Source organism: Crinia signifera, chromosome 5 (assembly GCF_055691185.1).
Source record: "Crinia signifera chromosome 5, ASM5569118v1, whole genome shotgun sequence".
NCBI lineage: Eukaryota > Metazoa > Chordata > Amphibia > Anura > Myobatrachidae > Crinia > Crinia signifera.
Window position 1 is genome coordinate 298,623,994 of NC_139221.1, and position 25,456 is coordinate 298,649,449.

Sequence of the window (25,456 nt, forward strand, 5' to 3'; positions counted from 1 at the left end):
ATGTGACAGTTAGTAATGACTGCACCTGTGTACCAGCTAGGTGATCTGGGGAATGTGACAGTTAGTAATGACTGCACCTGTGCACCAGCTAGGTGATCTGGGGAATGTGACAGTTAGTAATGACTGCACCTGTGCACCAGCTAGGTGATCTGGGGAATGTGACAGTTAGTAATGACTGCACCTGTGCACCAGCTAGGTGATCTGGGGAATGTGACAGTTAGTAATGACTGCACCTGTGCACCAGCTGGAGAATAGGGAAATGTGAGTTAGTAATGACTGCACCTGTGCACCAGCTAGGGGAATTGGGAAACGTGGACCGTGGGTAGATATCAAGGACCGGTTTGGCCACCCCTGTTCTAGGACCTAGGTCCTTGTGTCAGGTGCAATTGCTGCTAACCTTGTTGCCATTATTTTTCCTAAAACACAGCACTAAGGAAATGAGCACTCTTTCACTGTGACAGTTGTCTGCCGAACTCCGGAAACATCAGTGAATTCTCAAACTACTAATTAGTATTATGCAAATCAGTGCTAACAGAGACAGTCGAGATCCTCTCATTCACATACAGATTGACCCGATTCTTCTCAACAACTGCAATAGCATTTATTGGCACACATGCGACACGGATATCCATGTATCAAAGTGAAAAGTACACGCACATAATACACACAGTATATGTCCTCAATAACAATGTGTATGCTCTTGATCTAGGTTTTAAATAATTTTTCTTTTAAAAATGAAATATACAAATCTCGATAAAAAAATAAAAACCCATTATTACTAGAAAGCCGATGTACTGATGGATTACTGCAAATACAAAACACAGTACACGCTGCTACGGAAATCCCTGTAACACCACAGAAGAGGTCTCACACTGCACAAACACATGGAGAAGTGCCACAATCAGGCTTCCGAATGAAAGGAATGTTCGTTAGAAGGTTATTGCCAAACGAGGGTGCAGTCTCAGCCGATGAGCAGTCCCATCAGCCTGCGTTACTACATCGCTGATGTCCGAATTTCCCCAATGGCGATAGCTTTACAGAAGCAGACTGATATAGAAATACTGTATCCGTGCTGCCACAATGCAGCTGTTAGGCCATTACTCACTGACATCTCCTTCCCGGCTTCTAAGTCAACATAACATTTATCTATTCTGTCCTTTATAAAGTTCTTGATTTGTGCATATAATAAGTGTCCTCGTGGCTGCCGAATCTTCATCTAAACTTTGCTGTGATGTAAGATATAAGGTGCACCGTCTGCCTTACCGCAGCAGGGGCGGCCGTAGTGTGGGCTGACCCAGTATGTGCGAATATATATATATATATATATATATATAGTTTCATGTGGAGATCGCACTCGCACTAGAGTGGAGATATCGCGGGGTGCCAGATAAAGGAGATGCGCGTGAAACGAATATCCAATTATAATCCGGGGTGTGTCCACACCTGTATAGGTGTAGAATATCCGGCACTCTCCTAATTACAAGTCCCAAACAAATTTGGTTAAATCCAAAGATTTGGTTTTTATTTAGTTTTCACACGAAGTCAAGTTGGATAAATTCACAGGTGTATATAGAACATGCCCCGACGTTTCGATCCCACACAGAGGGATCTTTCTCAAGAGGCTATAATTCCTGTGGTACAACAAAATCAACGGAGGAGCAAAGGGAATGCCCTGGGTGACCGGAGCAGCTGCTGAGGACTTGTAATTAGGAGAGTGCCGGATATTCTACACCTATACAGGTGTGGACACACCCCGGATTATAAATATATATATATATATATATATATATATATATATATATATATATACGTACATGTATAAATATAATGTATACAGCCTCTCCATTAATTAGGGAATAGTGATGTCACTGAACAATCATTTTTTAAGACAAAACTGAGCAATTGTGTGCTCATATTTCATTTTAACTGTATTTCATGAAAGTACAGATATCATTTATGGATTATACCAGCACATGCTGCCCATGTACTTCACTTCTGGTTGTATATGTATGTACTACGCTACATGTATGTTCTTATTTGTGTGAATCAGACATCACTTTACCAGGAATTGGTGACATCATTGATCCCGCCCCTTTGATGTCACTAGCTACTAGTGAATCGATACGCTGCATTCTCATAAATATGGGTTCGGCAAAAAGAAGGGTTGTCTGTAGGTCATACCCACACTTTTAAAATGATTTATATGGAAAAAGGCTAAAAAACAACCCCCCAAAAATTGTTGATGTTTCCAGTTCATTTGCGGCCATGAGCTCTCGGCGCCTCCTTCTGGCAGGAGCGCTAAGTTACATACAGTACTGACAAGACTCCAGGAATGACAACGCTCTCTCTACATCACTGTGACTCTCTCGGGAGAGACGTGTGCCGCCGTGCTGCCTGTGTTCTCGTTGAAATGGCTTTTCTCCCAACCCCTTTTGATCCGTCGTAGTTTTTTGCTGACACACGGGCAGAGCAGCACAATCTTTCCCAGGATGACTGTGGTGGGCAGGACCAGCGCTAAGACAAAGTTTGGCGGAGTGTAAAACCGGTAATACTCTTCTTCGAAGGCTCTCTTCCAGCCGTATATGAGAACATGGAAGGTGCTGATCAGCAACGCGACGTAACCAAGAGTAGACTTGAGGGGAGAAAAACAAGATAATCGTTAAAAAAATAATAATATGACAGTCTACACATTAGCTTTTTACAGCTGGTTGCTTGTCAAATGTCTAAGGGGGGGTATTCAATCTGGGGTCACGGCTGTCGAGCTAGCCCAACAGCCGTGAACCTGTCCCGTTCTCGGTCTGCTCGACCGAGAACAAGCAGGCTGGATTCAATGTCCCGTTTGCAGTGGGAGGAGAAGGGGGTGTGGCCACGAGCTATGGCCGGGAAGAGACGAACTGCAACCGGGAGCTCGTCACCTCCCGGCCGTTCTCGGCAGAACAAGCCCGACTGCTTGTGATGTCTGGCTCGTTCTGCCGAGATACCTTGTTCAATGCTGTCGGGGAAGACAGAATTGAATAGGGCCCCGCAGCCATCTCCCCCGTTGAATACCCCCCTTAAGCTCAACACGTCCAAAACCCCTTTCCTCTTCCCAATATAGTCACCACCTACAAACCTCCCACACCACCAATAACCCCACAATTTCCTCATTCTCCTAGGACAAGCCAACAGAATGTGAGTTTCTTCTTCAATGGAATATGGGTGTGGTATAGCTCACAGACAATGGGCCCAATTCCGATGCATCAGACGCAGAAATCAGGTTAAAAAGTGGCAAATCGTTTGTGTTTCGTCTCCAATTTTGATGCGTGGTCCTGTGTGCATTGAATCGGATAAACCTGATATCGCAAGGGCTGCATTCAAGATTGATCATATCCGGCAGCCTTGGCTGGGATCGTATACGATACATCTTATGTATAAGCACTATATACAGTGTATTGTATGGGATCCTGCCTTCTGGGAAGCTGTCGGGCGTTTAAGTGTATGGGGGCCTTAAGACATGTTTCCAGCTAAGGGGGTATTCAATTGGTTCCAAATTTTTCACCCAAGTAAAAAACGTCACTTTTCAATGTTGTTAGGTTGGAATACAACTTATTCAGTTAAAGTTTCGACTTTTCTACTAGGTGAAAAATTTGTCCGAGTTGAAAAGCCCGTGTATCAGCAAAATTAGTCGGTGATCCACGTGTTTTCAGCAAAATTGTGGGTATTTTCAGCGGATGTTTAGTCAGTTTTCACAGAAGTTTTAACCCAATAAAAAAGTGAAACTGCATCAGCAAGAAAAGACTTAAAAATGGGTGAAAATCTCAGCAATTGAATACCCACAGTATTGATTTCCCTTTCTCTCATTGCTTGTACCCCTTTTACACCAAAATCCTGGATCCGACCTGGTATTTGGAACACGGTTCCAATCCAGGTCAGATCCAGGATTTTTCCAGTTTACTGCTGACTCGCAGTGTAAACGGGGGTGGTGCTTGGAGATGACATCATCCACAAGCACCGGGATCGCCAGGACCGCCGTGCTGGGGCAAGCCCAGCACCAAGGTAAGCTGTTGGGTTGCCCCTAGCCTCCGTGCTCCACTAGCCCCCCCGTCCGCGGGGTGACTGGATGCCTCACACAAGTATCCATTCACCTCCTCCCTGCCTCCATCCGCTGTCTGCACAGTACAGCAGCGAAGGCTGTGTGCGCTGCCTGCCCAACCTCCATACTGACCGAAGGAAGCTGCGGTCCGGGGGTTGGGCTCCCCCATTGCTGTAAATGGGAGCCGGGTCTGATTACCCGGCATACCCGTTTACACTGCCCCTCACCCGGCGCCCCCCTTGTTCCACCCTGGTCAGGACCAGGTTAGGATTCGCAGGGAAATGGACTCGTGTTTTTTTCCGCTACCCCTTTTACAACGATCCTGAGCTGGGTCCACGAGGCAAAAACCTCAGTTTTTGCCTCGGTGTAAAAGGGGTATTAGTCTCCCAATGGCCTCTATCCCTAGATCAGCTGTTTTAAAACTTAGGGGTGTATTCAGACCTTATCCAACAGCTCCAAATTAGGGGGATTATCAATAGACTGTGCATGTGTATGGCTCGTTGTACGATAAAATCCTGCATATTTTTTCATCACTGGCCGTACACAAGTTGATTGGCAGGAAACCGGCGTCTGTGGATGGTAACTGACCTTTTTCTGGGAGTGTCAGGGAAAACGCAGGCGTGGCCTAAGCATTTAAGGGGAAGGCGTGTGATGTCTGGGCCCAATCCGGCTGCTTCAAGTGCAGCTGCCGTGTATGTCCCATACACACGACTGCACACACACACTGGAAAAATCATTTGATGGTGATCGGGTTGTGAATAGATTTGCAGTGAATTGCTGATCCAGCTAATTTTCACAGTCCACGCTAAGCGATGCAGGCTTGTATGGCGCGGGATTTCACTCTGGCGGGATGGCGTACACCTGATTGCAGGGCTCTGCAATTTAGCAGATCAGCAATCAGGTATGATTAAACCCCTTGCTAAATGCACCCAAACAGTTCATGTTTTAAAGATATCCATGATTAAATTAGTACCTCAAACATTTAAAAATACCTATCTGTGCCCAAACATGAACTATTAAGGTACCCTATCTCCTTAATATAAACTGAAAATCTAAGACCAATCATCATTCATCAATCGTCGCAAACGCACTGAAAGATATTTTGACCAATTTCGTTCAGAATGCCCAAAATGAACGAAATTGGTCAAAAAAGTTGGTCAAAAAAATTGTACAGTATGTATGCACCTAGGTAGTTCTTTGTACAGAGTGCAGCTTTACAAAACAAAATGAATATTGAACAAATTTGACTGGTATACTGTAATATTGATAATCCTATTACAACATAATTGTCTTTTCAATTTTTTTTCAGGTTCCGATCCCTAATTCCATCACTGTCATTTCTTGCTTAACAATCTGGACGGGGAATATGATTGCGGACGGAACATTCCAGATTACACTTTTCTAGAAATAGGCCTTTCTGGGCATCTAATGTGCTGGCGCATGGAACAGATCCATCTCATGGGGTTATCACTGCCTGCTTCTATCCTGGTTTGGGGCGTGCTTACAGAGATGGGACACCTATTGCAGACAGATATCACACATGCAGCATGGAGTAAGGGTGGGGGGTGTCACGAGGTTACAAGCTCTTTGTTGTTATGGTTACTTGGTCATTTTCCAGCAATTCTTGCTGAGCAATGTCCCGGCAGACGTAGCAGGTCAGCAATAAAGCCGTCCTGTCCAGCACTGCCCTATGGCTAATCTCATTATGGCTTGTTGGAATCTCCTGCAATACTGCGTGCGTACCGCTGTGTAGTAGATATAACTAACATTCAGCAGAGAAGAACATGAGTGACAACATGTCAGTAGCTGCTGAGGCCGCTTTAGTGTCTGCATGGAACATTGAAGAAACACGTGGAAGGCTGAAAAGGCAGAATTGTAACTGCAATAAGGACGGAGACGTAACGTGCCAACGTAAAAAGAAAACCAAACACAAGCCAACATAAAGTGTTGACCCAGAATTCAGACAGCCAAATAACTTGGTTATTCTGGCCGTACTAACTAAATACATGGAATAAGAGAGTAATAAATGAAATCAGTCAGGGCCCGGTGAAATCATTTAGGTAAATTGGGGTAGATGTAAGCCGGTAGCATTATGTGTGCTAATACCGCTTCTTCCACATGTAAGACAGCAGTGTTGGGGCTGGTGCGCTGTAAACTCTGACAGGGATCGACGGAGGGGAGAGATTTTGCTCCCTCACACCGTTAGCCAAGAAGTTCTTACATCTCATTTCTGTGCTTACTGATTCACCTCAGTAAAGAGGGGAAGCAGGAAGAGTTAACCTGGCACCGGGCTAGATGTACTAAGCTTCAAAAGTGTTCAAATGGAGATTGATAAAAAGCCAGCCAATCAGCTCCTGCCTGACATTTTTTAAACAGTCTGTGACATGGCAAGTAGGAGCTGATTGGCTGGCTGTTTATCAATCTCCATTTTAACACTTTATAAGCTTAGTGCATCTGGCCCACAATCTGTGCGGGTCTAATACATCCACCCCATAGTCGTCTATTATTGTAATTGTTCTTAAAGCAAGTGATATCATCCTGTTTATACTGGAGTGGGAAATAAGTCTGACAGAGGTGCTGCATGATTCCAGCTATGTTGTAAAAGGCTACCCCAGGAGATAACGCAATTATCGCCATTAATGCCTGAGACCGCTAGGCGGGTAAAGGCCCCTTTCTTTTATAACAGTGTTTTTCAACCACTGTGCCGTGGCACACTAGTGTCCCTTGAGCTGTTCTCAAGTGTGCCCCCAGATCTAGAGATGCCCACACAAGTTTATAGGCACCACCAGTTCAACTGTTATTTACCAGCCTCTTCTTTTCATGTAAAGGGCCAAGGTATTCTATTTTTGTTACCTGTGTGGGGACCAGTGTGATTGTTTTTATATGGGGCCATTAGGTTTTTTTTTTCCGGTGGGCGCCAATGTGTTTTGCCCTGTGGGGATCTCTTGGGTGTGCCTTGGCAATTTTTAAATCTTGTTTAGTGTGCCACAAGGTAAAAAGGTTGAAAATCACTGTTTTATAACCAGGTGTCAGACAAGGCCAGGACACAAAAAGCAGTTTTGGGGACAGAATCTACTTTACAGCATGTATTAAGTGAATTTCATCTTTAAAAGAAAATCACAATAAAAATATTTCTTATTGCTCACATATAAATGACCTATCTGCGCTATGTTTAAAGTTACCGCTACCTTTGGGAGCTGCAACGTCGAGGATAATGTAACTCAACCTTTCGTGAATCATTCTCTGCCACTGCTGATCATATTACATCAATCATTGGCCTGATTTCATGCAATGTAATATATACGCGTAGTGGCGATGAGAAGGAGCAGCTTGTCCTGTTCTTTCAGTTATAGGATCCTAGAATTCCGCACTTGTATGTCAGTACCTGGATGAAGCTGAACTCCCTCCAGTTTAAGGCGTTATTGACAGACGGGATTGAAGTCACTGCCAGCAAGGAGAGCAGCCCGAGGCTCATAATACCAAAGGATATATACATCTCTACCCTCCATACTTCCTCCTCATTCCAGGAGTTATCAACGCTCCCATGAACCTAGAAAACAGGATAAGCAGATACAGGCTGAGTACACATGTTATTGTCACACACTGTAACTACATACACCAGCTAACTAAAGCAAAAGTAGGTAAACAGTAACTGGGCCAGATGCACTAAGCTTCAAAAGTGCTAAAATGGAGAGTGATAAACAACCAGCCAATCAGCTCTTGCCTGACATTTTTGAAACACACATACAGAAAGTGGTAGATGCTCAAATTAGTTCAGAAATATCACTCAGGTGCATGCAAGGGAGGGGTTAATACTGGTTAAGTAAACAAGACATTGGTTCCCCCAGCACACTGAGTGGTATTAGTAACCAATCTTGAACACTACATGATAATAGAATTCAGAGATATTGGTTACATATACCGGCGCAGGTGTATGCTATGCCCCCAAGCCGCGTCAAGCCTGTGACATGGCAGGTAGGAGCTGATTGGCTGGCTGTTTATGACTCTCCATTTTATCACTTTTGAAGCTTAGTACATCTGGCCCACAATCACTTTGAGAAACTGTCAGTGATGCGCTCTGATGCCAACATATGAAATAATAATAACAGCATCATATAACTGTCAGTAGCTACTTTGTACAAAATGATCACTAACGGCCGTCCTTCATAGACATATGTGCGTCAGCAAAAATAAATATTTAATCAGTTTGTTTGTTTTTTTTACATGAAAATACTATTTATCTGGAGCCGACTTAATGAAGTGTTTGTCACAAATTTTAAAATATATAAACATAGAAATGCCCATCGCTCTATAAAGTCATTTTCCCTGACACAAGAGTCTGCATGAGCGTGCTACATGGGCGTGCTTCCAAACACACAGAGAGTTCCAGTACTGCAAGAGGAAGTCTTGTTCTTGCCAAAATCAGGATTATGACAGTGGTTACCGTAGCTTCACTTGTTATTACTCTCGAACATATGACAATGATGCTGAAATCAGCAAACGTCTTCTGTCTGATGCTAGTCCAATGCTTACACGTGGTAGGGTTAATGTGTAAGGCCAATTAACCTATTAGTAAGTATGTTTTTGGGGATTATGGAAGGAGACCGGAGAAAACAGGAATTAGATGCTGAAATACAAACCTCTACTGAAAACCTGCAGCTAATACGCTGATCACCAGTAAGCAGCCCTCCGGATTTATCTCTCTGCTAACTGCATGTGAAATCCGCTCTCTTAGGCTATGGCCGGGGATAAAGGCTGGCTCCGATGTGCAAGCCAAATCTCAGCAGAACATGTGCTGCATCTAGATGCGAGATGTCACCTGTAACTTCTGCTGTCCCTCAAACCTCCTCTGAATGTCACTTATGTCTCTGATTCATGTCACTTGCTGCTACAGGGCCTGATTCGGAGCGAAGAAAAAACACAATTATCTTTACACCTAGGCAAGACCATGTTGCCCTGCAGGTGGGGCAGATGTAAGGGGACTGATTCTGAATCAGGTGCATCTACTGTAGCAAGTTTTATCAAGCAGAGCAATGAGTATAAGCTGATCTCCATCAGACGGATCTTTACCAGTTCTGCCTTTTAGTGAGTTGGGCTTGTCGGTGACAGGGTGGCAAGAATGCCATCACACAGAGCGGTTCTGGAAGCTTGAGGTTCATGCGGTTCTTAGTCGTGCGCACAGGTTAACAGAAGCCTGTTTCAAACAGATCTCTTATAGCTAGCATGGGACTTGTACAAGTGCAGGTGCTGTGCCTGAGGAGGGCGGCTTTCTGCTTGGGGCCACATGGATACTCACATCATCAGCAGCATAAGGCAGTAAGTCAGGCCTCCGCTGTATCACATTAACACGGTCACTTTGCGGCAGACTCCGATTCAGTCGCAAAATGTGCAAAGAGAGTAACATGTGATAGGGGCGTGTCCACATGCAATCTTCTGGGGGCTACATGCAGGAGCAGAATGTTTTTTCCCTGCATACAAAATTTGCAGCATGGTTTGCCCAGGTACAAAGTGCCTCCCAGTGTGGTTTCCTCCCACAATCCAAACATATACTGGTAGGCTTATTGGCTACCACCAAAATTAACCCTAGAATGTCTGTGTGTGCGTGTACATGTGGTTTGGAATATAGATTGTAACTCCACTGGGGCAGGGACTGATGTGATTCAGTAAGGCTCACTAAGCAGCCATTTGCTCCCGGCGTCTGCGTAGATCCCCGCCCCCCCACCATCGGAACGGTGTTAAATCAACCCCTCAGTGTAAAGCTAAAGCAAGAACAACAGCAATAGAAAAGGTTCTTTGAAGGCTACAGATTGATGAGTTGACAGCTACAGGAGATGTACTATCACAGCAAGCTAACTGACATGCTCTGCTTTACAGTTTGACGTTTTTGTTCCACAGGATATGGATTCAAGGACAGCAAGAATTACACATTTTTATTGTCGGATTTTCCTTTTAAAAAGAATGGTAAGAGATGGAGAGTTTACAAAAGAACACTGGGCAGTGATCAAATGATATGTGCATAAATGGCACTCACCTGTTGATAAGCAGAATTCAGAAATGAGTAGCGCTCTGACCGTCTCATGGGCAGGCACATGCTGTACACAACATGGACAGCTGCGAAGAAGAAGCTCAGCAGCCCCAGCTGTTTCCGAACCTGCAGCCAGTTCTCCAGCCACAGGGGAAAACGCTTGTACTTTGTGCCGTAATACAGCTGGTGAGCGGCTGCCAGCAGTCCGGCTAAGTAAACCAAAGACAAAAGAGTGATAGCGACAATAGGCAAAGTCTTATTGACGATCTCAATGGGAATCTTGTAGAAGTCACTCTGCTGGTTTTTGAAATATGGGTGAATAATGTCCCTTATAAAAGAGTATATGAAAAAGAATGTGGCGAGGCTGATGGCTATCACCACGGGGCCCTTCCATGGCGTGAAGAGACGCAGAGGCAAGTTCTCTATCTCTCTGGATGACGATAATGTCCCCATGTCAATCGGCATGAAGTTCATCTGGCGGGCGAGTTCAATCACTTGGTGACGAGCTTTAACGTTATTGCTGCAAATATATACCTGCAAGTACCGCAACACACAATCAATCCATGTATTATAAGACAATGCCATAGCGCAGCCTTCATTCATTGTTCTATAATCAGATAATGCCAGAGATGATCATTAACCACTGCTGTATGAAACATATGTGACCATTCCATGTAAAGCCCTGATGTGCTGACTAGTGGTTCCGTGGCACTGACACCGGGATGGACGGGTCCCGCAGTCCATGTCTGCCATATCCTTAACCCATCCTGCCTACTGCCTGTAGCATATATAGGGATTAGATGTATGAAGCAGGGAGAAGGGAGGAGAAGTGATACGTGCCTGGCACTTTATCACCGGCCAATCAGCTCTTGACTGTTAAGTTACAGGCTGGGTTTAAAAAGGGACAGTCAGGAGCTGATTGGCTGGTGATAAAGTACCAGGCACTTTATCACTTCTCCTGCCTTATCACTGCTTCATACATCTACCCCATAGTTTGGATCACTGCTGTACTTAATGGTAGAGTTCCAGGAGGAGGGGACTTTGTACTTCTGCCAGTTGCAGGTTAGAGCAAATTGTACATACTGTATGGTCCGTTTATAGATAAATATGGGCAGCACATAAGGTGGGATGTAACAAGCAGCGGCGGTACATATGTGCTGACATATGCGATGAACAATGCAAAGGGCAGCTCTCCCAATAAGAGCTCTCCTTTGCCATCTCTGCCGCTGCCTGGACTGCCGCTGCCCGTTTATTACGAGAATCCGGTGGCCATGGGCATGCATGCTGGGAGGGATCCTTGCCGGATCCCTCACACAGAAGCGCCGTGGAGAGAAGCCCATAGGACGGGTTACACCAGCTAGAGCTGGCATAACCCCGGCAGCGAAGCCCCCGGGAGGGGCTTTAGTGCATTTGAAAATGTGGTAAAAACCCAGAAAACCCAGAGTGCGATTCTGCTGGTCAGTTAGGCTGTTTCAGACCTCAGCACGTATGGATCCATGAACACAGAGGTGGTCATCCGGTGTCTTGAAGGACAGACGGTGGGGACTATTTACTAAAGGTGCCCATACATGCACCGATGCGATAAGATTCTGATTGGTTGCTACGGGCAACATCCCACTTTCAACAGAACTCCCATCTCAGTAAATAAACCCCAGAGAATTAAGATATTTGATGACCACATCTGACTCTGTATGTGGTTACTGTCTGGCCGCACTAATGGTCATCTGTCACCTTTAATAGAGGCTTATGGCTATACACTGACTGAGGTCACCTGGCGTCTGGGCTTGTTGCTAGCATCGGAGTGTTTTACAGTGAAGCTCCTTTAGCGACGAGGAGCAGCATCAAAGAGGAAGCCGGTTACGGAACCTCTATTACTGCTGCGTTCCTGCTGGGAGACAACATATGTGCACTAAGGACTGAAGAGGACAGGACTGAGCAGTGAGGCTTGGAACTTTCCATGCCTGATCCCTAATGGTGAATCCCGCTACCACCTTATAAGAAGAGGGAATGTTATGTGGGGTACACACTTGGCCGGCAAACCGGATGTCTGGCTGACAGATCTTACAGTTAGCAAGGTTTTGCACAAATTATCTTATGCATACATCTTATACAATCACCTGCCTTTGGCAAGCAGACACCACTTGAATATGTCTACCCACTTGTGACACTATGGCCCTTATTCAGATCTGATTTGTTCTCAAAATGGGCAAAACCATGTGCACTGCAGGTGGGACAGATGTAACAGGTGCAGAGAGATTTAGATTTGTTTGAGTTAGTTTGTTTCTGTGCAGGGTAAATACTGGCTGCATTATTTTTACACTGCAATTTAGATCTCCGTTTCAACACACCCCACCCAAATCTAAAGGCCCCCATACACTACGTGATTTGGCCCCGATGTCACCTGATTCTGGAGGATTGGGCCGAGAAATCGGGTGAAATTGCGTAGGGTATGACATCTGATCTGATCCGATGAGCGGTCCCGTGCGCATCGGATCAGATCCAGATGTCGGACGGTCTGCACATAAGATTAATCACGTGCAGCCGTCTGGGGGAGCATCAGGAGCAGGCTGGCAGTGGGTACCTGTCCGGGGAGCGGCAGGAGCAGGGACTGGTCCGGGGAGAGGCACAAGGTTTAGCGGCAGGCCGCGGATGGTTGTGGGTACCTGTCTCCCAGACTCCTGACTCCCAGAGTGGGTACCTGTCGGGGAGCGCCAGGAGCAGGGACTGGTCCGGGGAGAGGCACAAGGTGTAGCGGCAGGCAGGGAGCGGGGACCGCGGCGCAGATGCTGAGCAGAGACCGGGGGCGCGGCAGGAGAATAGAAGGAAATCCTATTCAAAAGACTGAGCGGCCGTTGATTGGCTGGGAACTCAGCCAATCAGCGGCCGCCCAGTCTTTTGAATAGGATGGTTTCTATTCTCCCGCTCGCCGTGGGGACCGCAGAGCGGTGGGAGAATAGAAACCATCCTATTCAAAAGACTGGGCGGCCGCTTAGTTCCCAGCCAATCAGCGGCCGCTCAGTCTTTTGAATAGGATTTCCTTCTATTCTCCGGATGGATTCTGCAGCTGATATTTCGTTAGGCTGGTCAGATGCCCATGCACACCAGCAGATGTAACGATATATCTGCAAGATATATCTGCCTCTGTCATGCTTCCCGGCGATACAATAAATATTTGAGAATGACGTGGTTAAATAGGATATTTAAAAGTCAGTTGGAAATAACATTTCCTCCCGATGTGAATTTAGGAACTTCTGACTTATAGCTTCTTAACTTTCTTGCCGTCTTAGTGCAATAACTCTTGTACAGTATTACATAGTGATGCATCAATGAGAAGTGCTTCATGTCCCCCAATCATTTATAATCAGCCGGCAAAAAGCTCCCATGTGGTAAATAAAGACATGCATGGCTCTAAAAAGAAAGACGGGTATTGGTCGACATGATCAAAAAGTCAACATAGTCAAAAAAGGTCAACATGTCTATGATCGACACGTGAAAAAGGTCGACATTGGTTTGTAGGGGATTTTTGGCGAGCCAAGCGTGACAATGCGGGAGGACCCCGTACACTCATTGTGGGTCCATGTGGTCAGGTGTTGACATTTACACCGAAGAAACGGGAAAAACTACTGTTGACCTTTTTAGGTGTCGACTTTTCAGTGTCGACATTTTGCATGTTGATCTAGACATTGTAAACCTTATATACCACACCTGAAAGGGAGGTGGCTACACACTTACTTGGCTGCTTGCATCTTTCGGACCTGACTGCAGGGCCCACGCCGAGATCACATTAAACCCCTTCACCACATAACAGTCTGGGAAGAGTGAAGACAAATACTCTGCATTGGATTCTGGGTACTGGTCTACTCTCATGTTATTGCTGACGTCCACCAGTATTTTTCCACTGAGCAAATGTTTCACGTCCCACAAGGAGGAATAGTGTTCTCTGTGTATTGCCACAAATATGATGTTTGACTTTATAATGGCATCCTCGTGGTGCGTGACATCCACCACATGGGGGAAAAAGTCGGCAACGCATTTGGGCTCCCGGCTTCCTATGACCACATGGTAACCGCATCTTATGAGCCGAATGGTCAAGGATTTGGCAAAGTCTCCGCTTCCAAGGATCCCTATGGTGGTTCTCTCCTCTTTGAAACCGTTGGCACCGTTTGGTAAGAAGGTTTCGTTCACGTTCTTCGGACTTCCCATCATAGTGATGGATTCCATTGCTCATAAGTCTCCACTGTTGTCTTCAGATCTGCAAATGCAAAAACCACATTATTATTATCACAGTAGTACAGTAGCTATATTAGTTCCACGGGGGGGGAACGCCCTTGAAAATGCAGAAAATAGGGGTCCCCTTTTTGGACCGGGCATGTCAGGTCCCGGTTTCGAGTGAGCAATAGTTGGAAGGTGTGATATTGTGTAAAGTCTCCATAATCATAATTGCATTTTGAACAAACATGATTTAGGCCTTAAGGGATATTGCCCATAACAACCAATCACCTTCTAGAGCAGTGGTGTCAAACTCAAATTCATCGGGGGCCGCATCAGCAGTTTGGTTACCCTCAAAGGGCCGGTTGTATCTGACTATGACTATGTGTCCACTCTTTATTATCATAAATTATTGTCACTGCATTCACTTATTGTATACTCAGCAGTAGCATTTCCCTCCTGCTATTGCTGTGAACTGCAGTGCATTAGGGCACACGCTGCCTGCACAGGGGGGCAGCACTCAGTCTTAGGGCATATGTCCTGCTTATTATCATGGGACACAGCAATTAATGATGGGCTGTAATGTGCCAGTGCACACACACACACATAGGCAGAGAGTTTGACACTTACCCGCTCTGATGCGTCCACTCCAGTCTGAGCTGCTCCACCACCAAGGACACAGCTGCGCTCTCACACAGGCGCATTTCCCCCTCCCTCCTGTGAGTAGCGCTCCTCGCACTATCTATCCAGGAGTGGGGGGCAGTGTGCTCCCGGTCACTGTGCAGTGCACACTCAGTAGTAAGTGACCTGGAGCGCACAGCAGCAGCAGCACCATTCACCACGACGGACCTGCTCTTTCCTCTCTCTGGCTCCTATACAGCAGGTGGGAGCGGAGGAGGGGTTGACGACCGGCGGCACTGCACTAGAGGGCAGATGTTCTCTGGCTTGTAGGCTGCCGCGCATGCGCTGAAGAGGCGGCTTTCTTGTTTAAAAAAAAAATTGAGAATAAAAGGTGAAGGCTGGCGGCGGCTACGCGGGCCACATGAAGAGGTCTGGCGGGCCGGATTTGGCCCGCGGGCCTTGTGTTTGACACCCCTGTTCTAGAGGATAAGAGCTAGAATCTGATTGGTTGCTATGGCAACACCTCTCACCTCTAAAAACTCACACTGTAGTAAATTTACACCTAAATCCTGCTGAAGTCATGTGCAACTGCAAGTTAGGAGACCTGCTAACATCAAAGAGTTAAAAGGATCCAATAGCTGCAGACAAAATAGCACCTTAAAATGTACAACACCCCGTAATACACTCCATATTGATGTATAAGCAATGCATACTAGGAAATACTTAATTTTAAGGAATATTATTGGTATTTTAAGTCTAGGTCAGACTAATAAATACCTAACTTGGGATGCATATACATTATCATCATTTAACACGATATTATCGTGTTTACACCGCTACATTATAACAGCGACAATATTTTTTTATCGCATTAACGTGCGGGGGGGGGGGGGGGGGGGGGAGTGGTGGTGATGAGTCCCTGTCAGCATTACAGAGACCATGCGCCCCTCTAAAAATGGGCACATCACAGAGTAGACAGACGCTAGAGGTCCTCCTACACCTCTAGCATCTATTGCCATGACAGAAGCTAGCAGTGCAGAAGGACCTCTAATGCCTGTCTTCTTTGTGCCGGCGGTCATTTTTGGAGAGGTGCAGGGTCTCTGTAAAGCTCCCACTCTGCATCTCTGTGGCGCCATATCTCCCCGCCTGCTTTTCCCGGCATTTGACCCGCCCGTGGGCAACAAGCATTTAACTCCCCCTGGGTAATGAGCATTTAACACCCCCTCCACCGACAACAAACATGTAATCTCCCTTGGCAACGAGCATGTAATCCCCCTTGGCAACAAGCATGTAACTCCTATGGCAACGAGCATGTAATCCCACATGACAATGAGAATATAATCCCACATGGCACTGAACATGTAATCCCACATGACAACAAGCATTTAGGTAAGTAGTATTTATGTGGACTAATGTGTAATTGGCATAATGTGTAATGGGCATTACGGTATGTGGCATAATGTGTAATGGACATTATAGTGTGTGGCTCGCGCTATGATTCAGGGGGACTGGGCAGACTCTTTCTCGGCCTGGGGACACCAAATCTGACACACAGCTGGGAACGTGAATTCAATATTGAATAACTGTACGGAGTTTGTATATTCTCCCCGTGCTTGCATGGGTTTCCTCCGGGTACTCCGGTTTCCTCCCACAATCCAAAAATATACTGGTAGGTTAATTGGCTCCCAACAAAATTAACCCTAGCACGAATATGTGTGAGTGTGCATGTGGTAGGCAATATAGAGGTTCTCAGCCTAATTTGTTCGCTCCCCCGCATGTTGGAGCAATGTTTGCGAGTGGGCGCGGCGAATTGATTATTGTGTCTAGTAATGCGATTATTCGCAAATAATCGCAGAAAATAATGCAATTAATCGCGATTAAATATGTTAATCTTTTGCTCAGCATTACTATAATTATAATTACAACGTAGGTGATTATAAGGGATTTGTAGGAATGGATTGTGGATTATATTACTAATAATTATTTATTTAGAAGATTAGCGCCTGCTTCCTGATAGCAAGGAAGTGGAGATTATAAGAATAACTGAGAGGCAGTCTACCTGCAGAGGAACTGTAGGTTAGAAGTGATTACGTTTTACAGGTCATATAACTCCAGTCCTCAAGTACACCCAACAGGCCATGTTTTCTGAATTTCTTTACTCATGCACAAGTGAGTTCATCTATTTTGCTTGGTCAGTGATTAGCATGCCTGTTTCAACAGACAGGAGATCTGAAAACATGACCTGTTGGGGGGTACTCGAAAATGTACCGATGTATCCTTATATATAGTGTTGCACACACTGCTTGCAGAATAGCAGAGTGGGTGTGTACACATCAAAGGTAGCTGGAGGGCCCATACAACTTAAATCGTACGGTAGCTGTCTGCGACGTGTACGCACGTATAATGCTGCAATGCGGATGCATCATGAGCCTGCTACAGCAAGCCGCTATACGCATCAAAGGTGTAACGGGGCACATATGTATTGTGTATGATTGTAATACCTCCCACCTCTTTTCACATGGCTATGCAGTTATCAATGATAACTATTCCGATGTAGAACATTTTTTGCACCTATGATAGCGCTGGTACAAGTGCACACTGATAATTCTATTGGGCTGGGACTTGGCTTCTCTTTGGCAGCAGAATCCCCATTCATTATCATTTCTTCTCTGATCTGTACACAAAGGTACACGGCTCCTCCGTCCAGAGCCGGCCCTAGCCTAAATGATGCCCTAGGCAAGATTTTGGCTGGTGCCCCCTAGCACCGCCACTAGTTCCGCCTCTGACACTGCTCCCCTTTCCCAGCACCATCAACCCTCATCATAGCAGTCATCATTTTGGTGCTCCTACCTGCAATATTTTAAATAGAAACAGTGCACACATTTGGTGCGCAGCCCAAATAGGGGTGCGTTCTTGCTGGGAAGGGGCATGGCCACACAATTTTACCCCAAATTCAAATTATGCCACACAGTAGTGCAACTTTATTCACATTATATCATGTGAGAGTGTCCCTTATTCATGTTACATCACATTGTAGTACCACTTTACCTTATATACATTACTCATCAAATTATACCCTTAGAAAAAAATCCTGAGAAAATATTGTATTTTAACCACCTCCATGGCCACACTGCAACCCAGCACAAAGCAGTGTGTGCTGGGCAGAGGAGAAGAGCTGCAGCTGCTGCTGTCACTTAAGGGGAGGGGGCCCAGGGCCCCCACTGGGCCCTCCCATCAGGCTTTGGCCTGGGTAATTTGTACCCCCTACCCCTTTCTCTCGGCACCCCTGATAATACCACACAGTAATGCCCCTTACACATGACACACATTATTTATGTCCTTATAACCGTAATGCCCCTTACACATTATGCCAACCTTTATTAATGCCCTTCATACACATGACACACATAATGCCCCTTACACATATGTTTCACATTATTAATGCCCTTATACACATGACACACAAAATGCCCATTACACATGTCGCACATTATTAATGCCCTTATACACATGACACACATAATGCTTGTTACACATATGTCGCACATTATTAATGCATTTATACATGACACACATAATGCCCCTTACACATATGCCGAACACTATTGCACAACCAACCCACCCGCAGACCGCACTCGCACAGCCGCTAATACTGTGGCCTCTGCTTGGATTCAGATGTTTCCTCATACATCTTGTCTCAATAGGCCATGCAGCTCCTGGCCCTTCTGCTAACGTTGGGTGCCTTTTTTGCTGAAAATTCGTCTTATTTGCACTGTTATGACCAGCACACACAAGGAGCTTCCGATGATTAAAATGATATGCGGCATGCCTATATTTTGTGTGCAACTATGGCTGTACCTGCATACGGAATGCTATGTTACAGTGATTTCCATGAATACACTATTTCATATGCAGATACAGCCTCACTCACACAGAATATAGGCATGCTGCATATCATTTTAATCAGCAGAAGCTGCTGATGCCCCTAGGAATTCCAAACGCCCTAGGCAATTGCCTAGTGTGCCTATGCCTAAGGCCGGCCCTGCCTCCGTCAATGCCGCCAGCTGCTCCGCAAACCTAAGCTTCCCAATTTGTGCTTACTTATTGGGGCTGATTCAGATTTTTTATGCAAACCTGATGGTTTACGTACAAAACCGATTGTTGGCAGTAGGTTCCATTTCTTAATCTGTCCTGGAAAAGCATTATGAGATAAATACCAGGTACTGACCTCTGTACTAATCATAGTCTTCTAATTACGATAACATAATAAGCATAATATTTACAAATTCTGAATTCCAAATAGCAAATCTTATTGGTAACGTGGGGGAAAAAAACAATCAGCAATTAGTTTTCATTAGTCTAGTTCAGTGGTAGCCAACCCTAGCCCTCGAGAGCTACCAACAGTGCACATTTTCCAGACAACCTAGCTGGTGCACAGGTGCAGTCATTACTCACTGGTGCATTTGAAAAGATCCACAGGTGGAGCTAATTACTTCACTTGCGATTCTGTGAGGAGATCTGCAAAACATGCACTGTTGGTAGCTCTCGAGGACTAGGGTCGGCTACCCCAGGTCTAGTGCAAGTTAAACTATGACAGTCAATGTCTCACTGGTTGCCACTGGTAACGGCACATGCACACCTGTAAATTATTCCCATTTAATCATGATCATCTGACAGAACCATTATTGCACATAATCATGTGAGTGATAAAGTACAAACCAATCAGCCCCTAACTGCCATTTCTAGCAGTGAGTTAGCCATCCTGTATCCATATCCCCATTATCATGTGTGCATATCCCCGTTATCCTGCATGCATATCCCCATTATCCTGTGTGCACACCCCATTATCCTGTGTGCATATCCCCATTATTCTGTGTGTGCATATACCCATTATCCTGCATGCATATACCCATTATCCTGTGTGCACACCCCATTATCCTGTGTGCATATCCCCATTATCCTGTGTGTGCATACCTTCATTATCCTGTGTGAATAGTCATACCCCCATTATCATGTGTGCATACCCCCATTATCCTGTGTGCACACCCCCATTATCCTGTGTGTGTGCATACCCCCATTATCCTGTGTGCATATACCCATTATCCTGTGTGTGCATACCCTCATTATGCTGTGTGCAGTCATACCCCCATTATCATGTGTGCATACCCCCATTATCCTGTGTGCATATATCCATTATCCTGTGTGTGCATACCCCCATTATCCTGTGTGCATATCCCCATTATCCTGTATGCATATCCCCATTATCATGTGTGCATATCCATTATTCTCTGTCCATATACCCATTATCCTGTGTGCATATATCCATTATCCTGTGTGTGCATACCCCCATTATCCTGTGTGCATATACCCATTATCCCGTGTGTGCATACCCCCATTATCCTGTGTGCATATACCCATTATCCTGTGTGTGTATATCCCCATTATCCTGTGTGCATATCCCCATTATCCTGTGTGCATATCTGCATTATCTTGTGTGCACACCCCCATTATCCTGTGTGTGCATACCCCCATTATCCTGTGTACATATACCCATTATCCTGTGTGCATATCCCCATTATCCTGTGTGCATATCCCCATTATCCTGTGTGCATATCTGCATTATCCTGTGTGCACACCCCCATTATCTTGTGTGCACACCCCCATTATCCTGTGTGTGCGTACCCCCATTATCCTGTGTACATATACCCATTATCCTGTGTGCATATACCCGTTATCATGTGTGCATACCCCCATTATCCTGTGTGTATATACCCATTATCCTGTGTGCATACCACCATTATCCTGTGTGCATATACCCATTATCATGTGTGCATACCCCCATTATCCTGTGTGCATATACCCATTATCATGTGTGCATACCCCCATTATCCTGTGTGCATATACCCATTATCCTGTGGGAATCAGTATGAAATCCCGATGCCGGAATCCCGATCGCCGCAATGCCGACAAGGAGGGGCAGTGGATCGCCCCCCCTTGCGGGCTCGCTGCACTCGCCACGCAGAGGGCCCGGTACCTCGCTATGCTTGGCACACTATTTTATTCTCTCTCTATGGGTGTTGTGGACACCCCTAGAGGGAGAACGGGCTGACATTGCGGCGGTCGAGATTCCTGCGTCGGTATTTCGACCATCGGGATTCCGACCGCCGGGATTTTGACCACATCCCATCCCATATACCGATTATCCTGTGTGCAAACCCCCATTATCTTGTGTGCATATCCCCATTATACTGTGTACATATCCATTATCCTGTGCGCATATCCATTATCATATGTGCATACCCCCATTATCCTGTGTGTGCATACCCCCATTATCCTGCGTGCATATACTCATTATCCTTTGTACACAACCCCATTATCCTATGTGCGCACACCCCCATTATCCTGTGTGTGCATACCCCCATTATCCTGTGTACATCTCCCCATTATCCGGTGTGCAACTCCCCATTATCCTGTGTGCACATCCCCATTATCCTGTGTGCATACCCCCATTATCCTGTGTGCACATCCCCATTATCCTGTGTGCATACCCCCATTATCCTGTGTGCACATCCCCATTCTCCTGTGTGCATACCCCCATTATACTGTGTGCATTCCCCCATTATCCTGTGTGCACATCCCCATTATCCTGTGTGCATACCCCCATTATCCTGTGTGCATTCCCCCATTATCCTGTGTGCACATCCCCATTATCCTGTGTGTATACCCCCATTATCTTGTGTGCATTCCCCCATTATCCTGTGTGCATCTCCCCACTATCCTGCGTGCATATCCCAATTATCCTGTGCGCATTCTGAGTCCATCACCTACTATCAGCTGCCTCATCCCTCTGTGTCAGCGGCATGGTAGAATGATGCACCGGGTATAATACTATATATAGATTCAGTGCACAGACAAACACACACGTAGGGAAATCTCAGTAATGCAACATAATCCATACAAATAAGCTAGGACAGGTAATGCATGTGCTGATCTTACCCACTTCCCTGGCCACTTACCGCTCCACCAGCCTATGCAGCGGGTCAGTCAGTGCACCGGAGATTCAGCCCTGCCTACAGCACCTCACCCGGCCACACAGCAAGAGGGCTCAGCCAATCCCTGCTCAGCTCAGAGCGGCATCCAGGGCTACAGTGCATGAGAGAAGTTCTGTGATTGGCTTCCTCTGCAAGCCTTGTTGCTTTGCTGGCTGTAAATACCAGGGACCAATATTGTCTGTTATCCTAATGCAATGCAAATTGTGCAATCAGTGGAGGAGGAATTGTCTGCAGTGTTGATGATGAAATACTCTCCCACATCGATGCAAATGTCTGCAGGGGGAAGCTGGCTAGCATATATAAGGGGGGAGGTGGCTGCTCTGCAAACCTGGGACTGTAAACAGCAGATGATAATAAAGTGCACATGTTCCCTGACTAATATTAGGCTAGTCAGAGTACAGGTGCTGGGACTTGTAGTTCCACAGCTACTTATATGGTGCTGTGGAAACTGTCACCTCACAAATAAAAGTTAATAATAAGAATATAATATCTACTACAGAGACACATTGTTGTTTTGTTATGTCCCAAATTGTGGTGATAAGTAGGATTTTGCTCCCTTTTTTTATGACAAATCGCTCACTATTAAAAAATTATCTTAGATACACCCAGTGGCGGATCCATGGAGGGGAGAGGTGGGAATCACGATCAGGTGATTGTCCTTTATAGCACTCACCCCCTTGAGTATTGCAACCCAGTGATGAAGCAGCTTTCAATGGGGATCGTGGCACCACTCCAATGGGAAAAATTATAAGGGTTGATCGACCTCTACTGCTCCCCAGGATACGACAATGAGGAAAAGCAGTAAAGGAACCACTACTACCTCACAGTGCTTATATTGTAAGTTAATTAATACCCCATTCAGACAGAAAAATCCCAAAAACCCAGCTATTTCCCGGATACAAAAACCCGGGTACAACTAGGCAGCAAGGGGCTGACCCCCTTTTACACAGGAGCAAAAACCCGGGTATTTCCCGTGTCGACCCCTTTCACACAGAAGCCGGATTTTTCCTGCAAAACTCTGTGTGTCATAAGAATAGGACAGTTTTAAAGGCACACAGAGATGAGGTCATCAAAAGTGGGTGGTGACTGCTCACTGCATTGCATTAACCATGGCATGACACAAGGATATGTTGTAAACAAGTTTTATTGTTTTTATATACTGGAAGGTACATGTTACCTCACATGGCTGTCAGTATATTTGCAATGTTTGAGTACACTGTGGCATCTTTGACTGTCCCAGTCATCTGTTTGCCGATATCCTCCTCCCCTCTCACTGCCAGCAGCTTTCACTTCTTGCTTCTACCAGTGGGCCATGCTATCCTTTTTTCAGCTCCCTAATGACCTCAGAGGCCAGCTCCATTGCCATGCCCTCCCAGCCAATCAGAGAAGCCTATCCTCACAACCAATCAGCCAGCACCCCACCAGGAGAGCCAATCAGTGCCTAACAATGTGTAATAATCCCAAAAACCCGGGTCGTTTCCTTTCAGACAGCCGGCGACCCGGGTTTTTGGAATACAGACCCGGGAAAAACCCAGGTAAATACCTGGGTCGAAGTCCCGGAACTTTATACCCGTGTTGACCCTTTCAGACAGAAGAAAAACCCGGGTCGACACGGCAAGAGCAGGGAAATTCCCGGGTCTTTTTTTCTGTCTGAAAGGGGTATAACTGATCATAACAGTGTGGAGTTTGTATGTTCTCTCCATATTTGCAGGTCCATAACTAGAGGTGTGCTAACGTGTGTGTTATTATGATGCTCTGGTCAGCATAACAGCAGCTGACGACTCTGAAATTCAATCTGGGGGCTGGCCAGCACAGGGTGCATTTCAACAAGGAAATACAGATTGAAGACTCCACTGTATCAGGGACTGATGTGAATCACTGAAATAATAAGTAATATAGATTGTCATTTCTTCTGTGACTATTGTGCATTAAAAGAGATAACCGAAATATCGGACCTTAACGGATGCGATACGTCGCGGGTGCCGCTGACAGCTGCACATACAAGTTATCTCCTGTCACAGGACCTCACATCGGATCATATGTCATACACATGCGATTGTGGCAAAATCGCATAGTGTATGGAGACCTTAAGAAAGGGTCAGATTCTGGTGACATTAATTCCGGGGCTGCTATCAGAAATTGAGGGGCCCTGGACTGGCAAAATAAGCAGGGCCCCCCTTCCCTTTCTCGAACTCAAAGCATGCCTGATGAGACTTCAAGTATCTGCAGCACTGACCGCTGTACTCTACATCTACATTGCTTCATCGAAAAATGTGATATTGGTTTATGACAAATTATACATTATGGACTCCAGTCCTGGGCCACCTTCCTGTCTTGGCCCGGGACTGGAGTCCTTGCAGTCCCCTCTGATGGCTGCCCTGGATGTCTCTGAAGATTGAGAGATGGCCTTAATGTGGGGAGTGAAGGAAAGTGCTTTTTTATTGGATCTGATCCGATAGATTCTACGTGCGCGAGTGTGGGCTGCAGCGGGTCAGGCCGGTGGGGCAGACGGCAGCTGCTGAGCGGGCTGAAACAGGTCCGGGCGGTAGTTGCTGAACACGCGGCAGCGGGTCCGGGTGTACGGCAGCGGGTCCAGGTAGGAGAATTTTTTTTAAAACTGTCAAAAGTGCTCTCTCAGCCAATCAGCGGCCAGCCAGTCTTTCAACAGTTTTTTTTTTAAATGATTCTTCTGGCCCCTACAGCTACTGTAGCTCCCTGGAAGTCTTTACATGCGATAAATCGCATACTATTTATCGCGTGTAGAAAAATGGCAAATTATATGTGAGCCAACCAGAGGAACTGCCGGGGGGAGTTCAAGGGAAATTCGGTCCAACTTCTAATGTATGGGGGCCTTTAATTATAACACTGCGGGCGATAACACTGCTGGGAGGTATATTATCAAACTGATAGGTGCCATAAGGTTTTTTCCTCTTATTTACTTGGCAGGGTACAAAGGTGAAGCAACATAAAAAAAAAAAAAAAAAACATACAAAATTGTAGCCTTTTCTATGGGAAAGATGGCATAAATATCAATGGGACAGACACATTGCCGATGTCCTCCCATACAATGCACACATATTCTGCAGACACAGGGCCAGATGTATCAAGCTTCAAAAAGTGATAAAGTGGAGAGTGATAAACAGCCAGCCAATCAGCTCCTACCTGTTATTTTTCAAACACAGCCTGTGACATGACAGGTAGGAGCTGATTGGCTGGCTGAATATCACTCTCCATTTTATCACTTTTGAAGCTTGATACATCTGGCCCACAATCCCCCATTCCCATCCCAGATAATAAGCAGAACTGATTCACTTCCTGAGAGAAATATGGCGTTAAGCACTTTTCTTTCTTCCTGCTATATCCAAATGGGAAGCGGTCATCTATTAGAATGAACTTAGGTCTACAGTCATTAGGTCGACCCCACTAGGTCGACTGGCAGGAAGGTCGACCTGACTTAAGGTCGACATGGGCCAAAGT

At 45.8% G+C, this 25,456-nt stretch overlaps 1 protein-coding gene across 1 annotated transcript; it reads right to left on the bottom strand.

Annotated features, from left to right (window-relative positions):
* Positions 1–576: 576 nt before the first annotated feature.
* On the bottom strand, positions 577–22,281 carry STEAP2 (STEAP2 metalloreductase). Its single transcript, XM_083189357.1, has 5 exons — positions 21,944–22,281; positions 13,830–14,349; positions 10,104–10,631; positions 7,458–7,622; positions 577–2,632 (listed from the first exon to the last, which is right to left on the bottom strand). The coding sequence occupies exons 2-5, from the start codon at positions 14,316–14,318 to the stop codon at positions 2,348–2,350; spliced, it is 1,467 nt and encodes a 488-aa protein (XP_083045483.1). The 5' UTR covers positions 14,319–14,349; positions 21,944–22,281; the 3' UTR covers positions 577–2,347.
* Positions 22,282–25,456: the final 3,175 nt, after the last annotated feature.

Coding starts and splice junctions, on each gene's coding strand:
- STEAP2 (XM_083189357.1), bottom strand. CDS start 14,318: ATGGAATCCATCACTATGATGGGAAGTCCGAAGAACGTGAACGAAACC. Junction 10,632..13,829: donor CGAAAGATGCAAGCAGCCAA/GTAAGTGTGTAG, acceptor CGGTACTTGCAG/GTATATATTTGCAGCAATAA. Junction 2,633..7,457: donor GGGAGTTCAGCTTCATCCAG/GTACTGACATAC, acceptor TCTCCCCTCAAG/TCTACTCTTGGTTACGTCGC.